General features: G+C 53.9%; 4 protein-coding genes across 4 annotated transcripts; 2 read left to right on the plus strand and 2 right to left on the minus strand.

Annotated features, from left to right (window-relative positions):
* Positions 1-55: 55 nt before the first annotated feature.
* Positions 56-2,546, minus strand: PODANS_1_9810 (uncharacterized protein; the record flags this gene model as incomplete). The annotated part of the gene is made up of 2 exons (XM_001908609.1): positions 56-1,349; positions 1,543-2,546. 2 exons carry the CDS (start codon positions 2,544-2,546, stop codon positions 56-58), a joined length of 2,298 nt encoding a protein of 765 aa, XP_001908644.1.
* A 451-nt stretch (positions 2,547-2,997) lies between these two features.
* On the plus strand, positions 2,998-3,742 carry PODANS_1_9820 (uncharacterized protein; the record flags this gene model as incomplete). The annotated part of the gene is made up of 2 exons (XM_001908610.1): positions 2,998-3,028; positions 3,078-3,742. The coding sequence occupies 2 exons, from the start codon at positions 2,998-3,000 to the stop codon at positions 3,740-3,742; spliced, it is 696 nt and encodes a 231-aa protein (XP_001908645.1).
* A 236-nt stretch (positions 3,743-3,978) lies between these two features.
* Positions 3,979-5,973, minus strand: PODANS_1_9830 (uncharacterized protein; the record flags this gene model as incomplete). Its single annotated transcript, XM_001908611.1, has 1 exon — positions 3,979-5,973. The coding sequence occupies one exon, from the start codon at positions 5,971-5,973 to the stop codon at positions 3,979-3,981; it is 1,995 nt and encodes a 664-aa protein (XP_001908646.1).
* A 722-nt stretch (positions 5,974-6,695) lies between these two features.
* Positions 6,696-8,128, plus strand: PODANS_1_9840 (uncharacterized protein; the record flags this gene model as incomplete). Its single annotated transcript, XM_001908612.1, has 2 exons — positions 6,696-7,457; positions 7,523-8,128. Coding segments are annotated over 2 exons (1,368 nt in total), but the record flags the coding sequence as incomplete, so codon positions are not given.
* Between the last annotated feature and the right edge of the window lies 1 nt (position 8,129).

Here is an 8,129-nt window from a genome sequence, read left to right on the forward strand (position 1 = left end):
CCTGCGTCCAGATGTCAGTTTGTAAGCTAATATCTCCCCCCAACCCTCAAAGAAATCACCCTTCCCCCCAATCCCTAAACCCAGCCCCCTCCCCATCCCGATCAAGCATATACCCAAACCTCTCCTTTTCCCGTCTCAACAACCCAGGCAGGTCCTCATTCCCCTCCACCCGTTCATACTCCTCCCCCACCCTATCCCACAAATCTTTTCCCATCCTCACCCGCTCCACCATCCTCTGCCTATCCCTAAAAACATCCTGATTCATCCCCGCATGCGAAAAACTCTTCATCTTCGTCAACATCTCCTCCATAGTCTCAAAACAACTGCTACAATGCCAGGCCGCGTTCTTGAGCCTACCCATCTCCCAGTATTTCCTCCACCACGGCCCATCCCCCACCCTTAGATCATTTGGTAGGAGCGTGTTGGCTCCTAGGTAGTACGTTGCCTGGGGGTGGGGCCATTCCTCGCCCACGTGGAGGTATTGGAAGCTGTAGTAGTAAAACCTCGAGGAGAGGGTCAACCGGCGGGGGAAGGAGCACTGCCGAAGCGCGGAGAGGGTGGACGGGCGGGCGATTTCGTCAATATCTGCGATGACTAGGACGTCGTGAAGATTGGGAAAAAAGGGGCCGGAGAGGGAGGGGAAGACTTGCGTCAACATGGCGTTCCGTTGAAAGTCTTCAATGTTCCAGGTTGATTTTGGGGCAAAGTCCTCCGGGTAGGTTATTTCATGGTAGATAATCTTGGACTTGTACCTCGCCATCGAGCTGGAGGGGTTGGCGAGGGCGGTTTTGAGGTGGAGGGGCTTGGGCAGGTTGGTAAAGGTTCGGGGTGACTCGACGACGACAAAATAGTCGACCTCGTTCCATGTGCTGTTTAGTCTTATCTCCAGCCAGTCGAGCTCGGTGTTGATCATGGTCAAATCGTAAACTTTTCGGGGAGGGGCCGAGCGGGATAATCGGGAAAAGGGTTTCCAGCCGTGGGGGCGGCATATTGTATCGTTCGTAATGTAGTAGGAGGTGAAGGCTCGGTAGAGGAAGTGGAGGGTCGTCAGGAAGAAGGCGATTTTGATGATGCGCCATAGACGTGGCCTTCGAAGCGCCATCCTGCTTCGTGGCTTTTTTCCGTCGTCGGAAGTCACGAGCATGGTCGGAGTACGCTTCAGTCTGGGAAATCCACGTAATCCTCCCAGCAGTCTCTTGCTGCTCTTGGCTGTTGCTTTGGCTGGAAACACGATAAGAAATGTTGGCGCAGCATTCTTTGATAATGTGCGTGGCCAGTGCTTGTGGCACCATGTGCCACAGGAACCTTCATTTTTAGCGGCTGGTACGGAGGGCTCAAATGGAATGCAGCTGTCGGAAAGGGTAAAAAGTAAAGGTCAGAATGTTGTAAACACCAGAAGGCCCGGGAAAACTGTGAATAGCTTCACTTACACACAAATCCAGACTGACAAGGGTACCCTTGTTGCACTGCAACTTCACTCCTCGGACTCCACAGTCCGACGGGATGTTTTATTGCCTTGACCCTAACCCTGTTTGTCGCTACAACCTTTTGTACCACAACCTCCTCACCTCACTTTCACGTTTGTCTCTGTCTGTATAAAACCATTCTGGAAGCCAGTCTTGAAAGTCTCTTTGTGAGCCTGGGTCTGCAGCAAAGGTAATCCCATCAATATTGGGCGGTGGCCTTGATGGGCTCGTTCGTGAGAATACTCTTGCGGTGTTAAAGTCGAATATCACAGCTCGTAGTGACGGGCTTTTCATGTTTCCAATAAACAGAATGTTGCGTGGTGAAAAGTCGTCTTGTGATATCCCTGCTGTCTTGAGCTTCAGGTATGACTTTACAGCGCACACATACGAGTAAACGCGGGCGTCGTCTGAGGCGGGCACCTGCTTGCTGTCAATCAACTCCTTCATGGTTGTTGACCCATTGAGAAACTCCATGAGAATCAATGGTACAGTCCTGGTGTAGGTGACACCATCAACAACGAGCTTGATCTTGAAAGAGAAGGACCCAAAGTATTCTGGGTAGCATCCCCTGATGCTTTCTTTCTCATGGCGTGTCTCGTATGCCTGGAGGTCCTCATAAGCAGCAGCCTCAACGCTGTGGTCGCGTGCTGCAGACCAGACAACGTCCGTGAGCAGGCCAATATCTGTACTCCAGTAGTTGTAGTATAAGGGGTCGTAGATTTTGGCGACGTAGCATATGGTGTTGAGGTCATTGTCCCAGTGGCATGCTACAATTTGAGGCCCAACGCCATCGCCGCCGCGGATCACCGAATCGATGACCAAATATGGTCCTGAACTCGAAAGCTCAGGGGAGGATGATGAACCTGGCAGTCCATCGGGCTCGAGACCTTTGATGCAAAATCGAGTTTGCGAGTGCTTTTGAATATCGGCGTGGCATTCAAAGACCTTGGGACCAGAAACCCCCCTATAAGCCTGGCCGCCGAATGGAGGGAGAGGGGTGTACGGCTGAACTGCGAGTTTGAAGCCGGCGATATAAGGACAAGGTGGCTTCTCATGGTTGACTGGAGTTTCCGAGCCCATTGTTTTCGAGCAAACAAAAGGTCAAAAAATTCTCTTGGGGGGCACCCTCGATATCGCGGGGTAAATTGGAGGCTGCCAAAGTCTCCACAAGAGCTTCATGCGGGGTCCTCCAATTGACTCGACGATTTCATGAACCATTGCCCCTGAGACAGAATTCTCCTTTTGGTCTTCATACGATCTGGAGGCGAAGAAGCACATCGTTCTCATCACATATCCAAGAAATTGGTAAGCCTTACCCACTGCTCACAATCCTTCCAACATCTTCCTTTGCCGACTGCCGAAAACGGACCCCCTTCCGGGATCGTAGCTTAAAGAGCTCGGGGCCGGCAACCCCCACCACTCATCACCAACCTCACTTCATCTCATCTCACCTCTCACACTCGGCCAAGCTCACAACCTTTACCGACCATAACTCTGACATCTCACCAGTTTCACATTTCCAACCGCCAAAATGTTCACCGGCATCGTAGAAGAAATCGGCGGTAAATCCCCTCCCCTCCCCTTATCCCCCCTCAGCTAACCCCCCCTCAGAAGTAACCACCCTCAACACCACCTCCCCAGACGGCGGCACAACACTAACCATCACCCTCCCCCCCACCTCCACCCTCCTATCCGACTGCCACCTAGGCGACTCCATCGCCATAAACGGCGTCTGCCTAACAGTAACAACCTTCCTCCCCCAATCTTTCACAGTCGGCATAGCCCCCGAAACCCTCCGCCTCACCAACCTCGGCTCCCTCACCCCCTCCTCCCGCGTCAACCTAGAGCGCGCAGTGCGCGCAGACACCCGCATGGGAGGGCACTTTGTCCAAGGCCACGTCGACACCACCGCCACCATCCTCTCCAAGATCCCCGATGGCAACGCCATCACTTTCCGTTTTGCCCCCAAAAGTAAAGACGTTTTGAGATATGTGGTTTATAAAGGGTTTATCGCCTTGGATGGGGCGAGTTTGACCGTTACCAAAGTCAATGACGAGGAGGGCTGGTGGGAAGTCATGTTGATTGCTTATACGCAGGAAAAGATCGTGACGGCGGCGAAGGCCGTGGGCGAGACGGTGAATGTCGAGGTGGACATGACGGCAAAGTATGTCGAGAAGAGCATCCAGGGGTATTTTGCTGGTATGATGGAGGATGGGCAGGGGTTTCCTTGGTTGCAGAAGATGGTTGAGAGGATTGTTGCTCAGAGGTTTTCTTAGGGGGAAAACCAGAGGGGATGGGATGGGTAGGATAATTATTTTGAGTCGGAAAGGATGAGGCGGGGTTGAATAAATCACATGTGCGAGGCGAAAAGTGACAGCAGGACATGTCATGATGTACGGCGTGGGGTTGCAATCTGTAGTGCAAAAGTGTATTAAAATAGCCTGTCGGGTATCAAATATATATCTCTCCCAAGACCCCCAAAACAGTTGTACAATGTCCATGCTACACTCGATCAAGCATCTCCCCAAACCTCAGCAAGCTTCTGGCTGATCTGTTTGCTGAATCTCCTCCTCCCAACCAGGTGATCTAACCGCGAAGCAACCATGTCAATCTTCTTCCTCCTGCCCTCCGGCCCAGGACCGCACTGTTCATAAGCCTCAATAAACTCCCGCGGCGTCTTCCACACCTTTTGTATCTCCATCGCTTTCTCACCCGTGACACCCCTCGTAACCATCAACATTTTCAAAAACAAATCCCTCAGCGTCATCATCCCCGACTTGGAACAAAGCGAAGAAAACGCCGGGTAGCTGATATGGTGACCCATCTCTGGCTGCTTTCCCCGCAGATCCTTCATCAGCGGCAGGTAATTATTGGCAGTAAGAACATTAGTCGGAATGACATGCAACGGCTTCCCCTCATGCATGTTCTGCAGCATCTGTGTCATCGAAACCAAATACCGGATCGTGTCGCCAATCTTTTGCGTCTTCTTCAAAAAGTAGCCATCAACCACCTGAATAGACGCAATAGCCGACTGAACCATCTCTTCACTTCTCTGCAGCCGGCTCTGGTCCATGGAGATCTCTTCGACAAGGTAGATGACATTCTTGATTCCTGAGCGCCTCAGGCGGAATTTCTGTTCATGAAAGCGACCATCCTTGATGCTCCCAATAAGATCATCAAGACGTTTCCGTTCCACAATCCAATCCAGGACCACCTCATCTCCTTCAGCCCCCATGCGTGAAAGCCATCCGGGCTGCTTGCATTTGGCGACCCAGAGGACGTCCCCTAGTTCCATGGCGCGGGAAATGGGTCGAATTCCTTTTTTGGTGAGTTCCTCTTGAAGGTAATCCCGGTCAGTCTTTGATCGAATATCGCGGTTATCCAGGACTAACTCGATGGTAAAGGTTCCGGGCGCCATCCGGATGGGTTTGAATGAGGGGAGGCTGGCATCGTCCGCCATTGCTTCCCCCTCAGCGACTACGTCCTTGAATTCGTTGTCCATTTCTCTTTTCACAGAGCTTTGGACCTCAGTAGCCACGTCCTTCTGGTCTTCCTCGTCGTCGTCCAAAAGGATAACGGGGTTGGCGGCCTGTGAACGATACGTTGCTGACTGAGCTGGCCTGCTGGAAACCGTCGAGTCAGTGGCTCCCAAAAAGCTGTTTGTGCCGCTAAGCTGGTTCAAAAACTCATCTCCGTCGTTTCCAGCCGAGAAATTGCTTCGAACGCCGGTGTTGATCCCTCTACCAAGATTGTCTCCAAGTAAAGCCGAGCCAGACGCGCTGCCGACCCTATCGTTCCGGGAACCAATAGCACTACTACCTGAGTCTTCGGTCTTGGGGACATCACCCCGAGCAGCAGCTACTTCTCGGACTCGTGCAGCAACCTCCCATCCCTCATCTGAGAGCGCCCACCGCGTCACAAGCCGACCACGCTTGACCACAAGCTGTTTTGACTCCAGGGCCTTCATCGAAGCCCATGCTGTGTAGAACTTGATGGGATCGGACGGGACCGTGAACGAGGAATCGCTATAGGGTTGAGCGGCGGCCATAAGCTCCTCTTTGGACATGCCCGGCATTGCCGCATTTCTATCTTGCCCCGCCAACACGAGCATCAGCGCAAAAGCTCCCGAGCGATACTGAGGGACATAAGTCCTTGCTTGTCTTGCAGGTGCAGCCCTCCTTAATGCCGGTGCCGGTGTGGCACCATCATCTTGGTCTTCTCCCGGCAGGTGAACCACCCGCTTCCGCTTAGGAACCATTGGCATACCGTGCCCATTCTCCTCGCAATGCTTCCGGAGCTGCTGGGTGAGACGCTCGCAGAGCTTGGGACTGAAGCCCTTCAGCTGTTGACACTGAGAAGGGTGCTGGAGCTTCATCGGGCATCTTTTGAGCGAGTCGTATGCGTGCTTGTAGGTAATCGCACCTTTCGAGTTTCTCTCTTTGGCCGTATCCCACCATTTTTTCACCCAGCCAAGCCAGAGGGGGTTGGCACATGTAGACTCCGACATACTGCGGCGACAAATGCGATCTGCAACCAAAAAGGAAGGTCAAAAAAGAACAAGAAACAAAAAAGAAAAGTCCCAAGGCGGGTTGACCGAGACACACACAAAAAAAAGTCGAAGCAAGGGGGAGCAATCAGACGGAACCCGAGGGGATGCAATCCATGAGGTTGATTGCGGGTTCTCAAGAGAGAGAAACAATGCCTTGTTCAGAAAGACGCGTCGGGACCGCGCCCACAAAATCGCCAGACTGGCGCCAGGTCATGTGCTCGCTGCCAGGGGACCAGCTCAGGGCAAACTGACGTATGGCTAAGCATTTCAGCCAGATGCGAGCTATGCCTGATTCAGCTAGCGTACCTTCTATATTTGTGGTGGTGCAGCCCCGCCACTGTCCGCCTCGCATTTCAATGACCTTCACCGACTGCTTCAGCACTGCCAGCCGCTGGAACACGAATCACTGGACACTTCCCGGGCGGCACTGCAGCTTCAAGTGCGGGGCAGCAGCTCTGTCTCTCCCGATGAAACCTCACCTCCGGTGTGGACCCTGTTATGTTATCGGGCCTGACAAGGAAGCAAGCAGCTATCACAGTTTCCCCCCGATCGAGAATAAAATCCACAGCTCTTTTTTCCCTCCCTTCCCCCTTTTTTGTTGTGTTAGTTCTTGGATTCAAGCATCGCCGTAGCAACAAACATCTTCCACATCCTCACTTACAGCACCAAACTCACCTACCATGAGCCACAACGAGCAGATCATCGCCGGCTCGGCGAAGCACCCAATTGTGCCCCAGCACTACAGGTATGGCACCGCTGGCTTCCGCATGAAGGCCGACCTCCTCGAGGGCGTGACCTATCGTGTCGGCCTGCTCGCTGCCCTCCGCAGCCGCAAGCTCAACTCCCAAGCCATCGGTGTCATGATCACAGCAAGCCACAACCCCGCCATCGACAACGGCGTCAAGATCGTGGACCCCATGGGCGACATGCTTGAGCAGGAGTGGGAGAGATATGCCACAGCTCTCGTCAACGCCCCGAGCGACAAAGACCTGGCCAAGATCTACAATGCTCTGGCCACCGACCTCAAGATCGATCTCGAGGCCCCCGCCAAGGTCATCTACGGCCGTGATACCCGACCTTCAGGCCACACCTTGGTCACCGCCCTCGCCGATGCCCTCGATGCAACCAATACCGAGCATGTCGACTACAAGATCCTCACCACCCCCCAACTCCATTACCTTGTGCGCGCCACCAATAGCGAAGGCACACCCGCCTCCTATGGCGAGGTCAGCGAAGTCGGATACTACAAGAAGCTCGCCGAGGCCTTTGTTCGGACCATGAAGGGCAAGAGAATCCCTCAAGTCCTCCAAGTAGACTGCGCCAACGGCGTCGGCGGTCCCAAGCTCAAGGAATTCCTCAAGCACGTCCCTCAAGACAAGGTCCCCTTCGAAGTCCAGGTTGTAAACGACGATGTCCTCCGCCCGGAGGTCCTAAACCTTGATGTAAGCCCTTCCCCCCTCATCTCCGAGACATTTTACCTCTCCTAACCCCTTTTCCGTCCTCACAGTCCGGCGCCGACTACGTCAAAACAAAGCAACGTGCTCCCCCCATTCCTAAACCCCAACCCGGCCTGAGATGCTGCTCGCTCGACGGCGACGCCGACCGCCTAATCTACTACTGGCTCGATCCAGAGACCAACGTCTTCGTCATGCTCGACGGCGACCGCATCTCTTCGTTGGCCGCCTCCTTCATCGGCGACCTTGTCGAGTCTGCCGGTCTTCGAGACGAACTCCGCATCGGCGTAGTCCAAACCGCCTACGCCAACGGCGCAAGCACGCATTACATCACCCAACACCTGAAGCTCCCCGTCATCTGCACCCCCACGGGAGTAAAGCACCTCCACCACGTAGCCCAGGGCTTTGACGTGGGAGTCTACTTTGAGGCCAACGGCCACGGCACCGTCCTCTTCTCCCCCGACGCCATCAACGCCTTCAAGAAGACCACCCCCCAATCCCCCGCCCAGAAGGAAGCTTTGGACACCTTGGCTGCCTTGACGGATCTGATCAACCAGACCGTCGGTGACGCTATTTCGGATATGCTTCTTGTGGAAGTTATTCTGGCGCACAAGAACTGGAACTTGAGGGACTGGGCTTTGACATATCAGGATCTGCCGA

This window comes from Podospora anserina, chromosome 1 (assembly GCF_000226545.1).
Source record: "Podospora anserina S mat+ genomic DNA chromosome 1, supercontig 2".
Lineage (NCBI taxonomy): Eukaryota > Fungi > Ascomycota > Sordariomycetes > Sordariales > Podosporaceae > Podospora > Podospora anserina.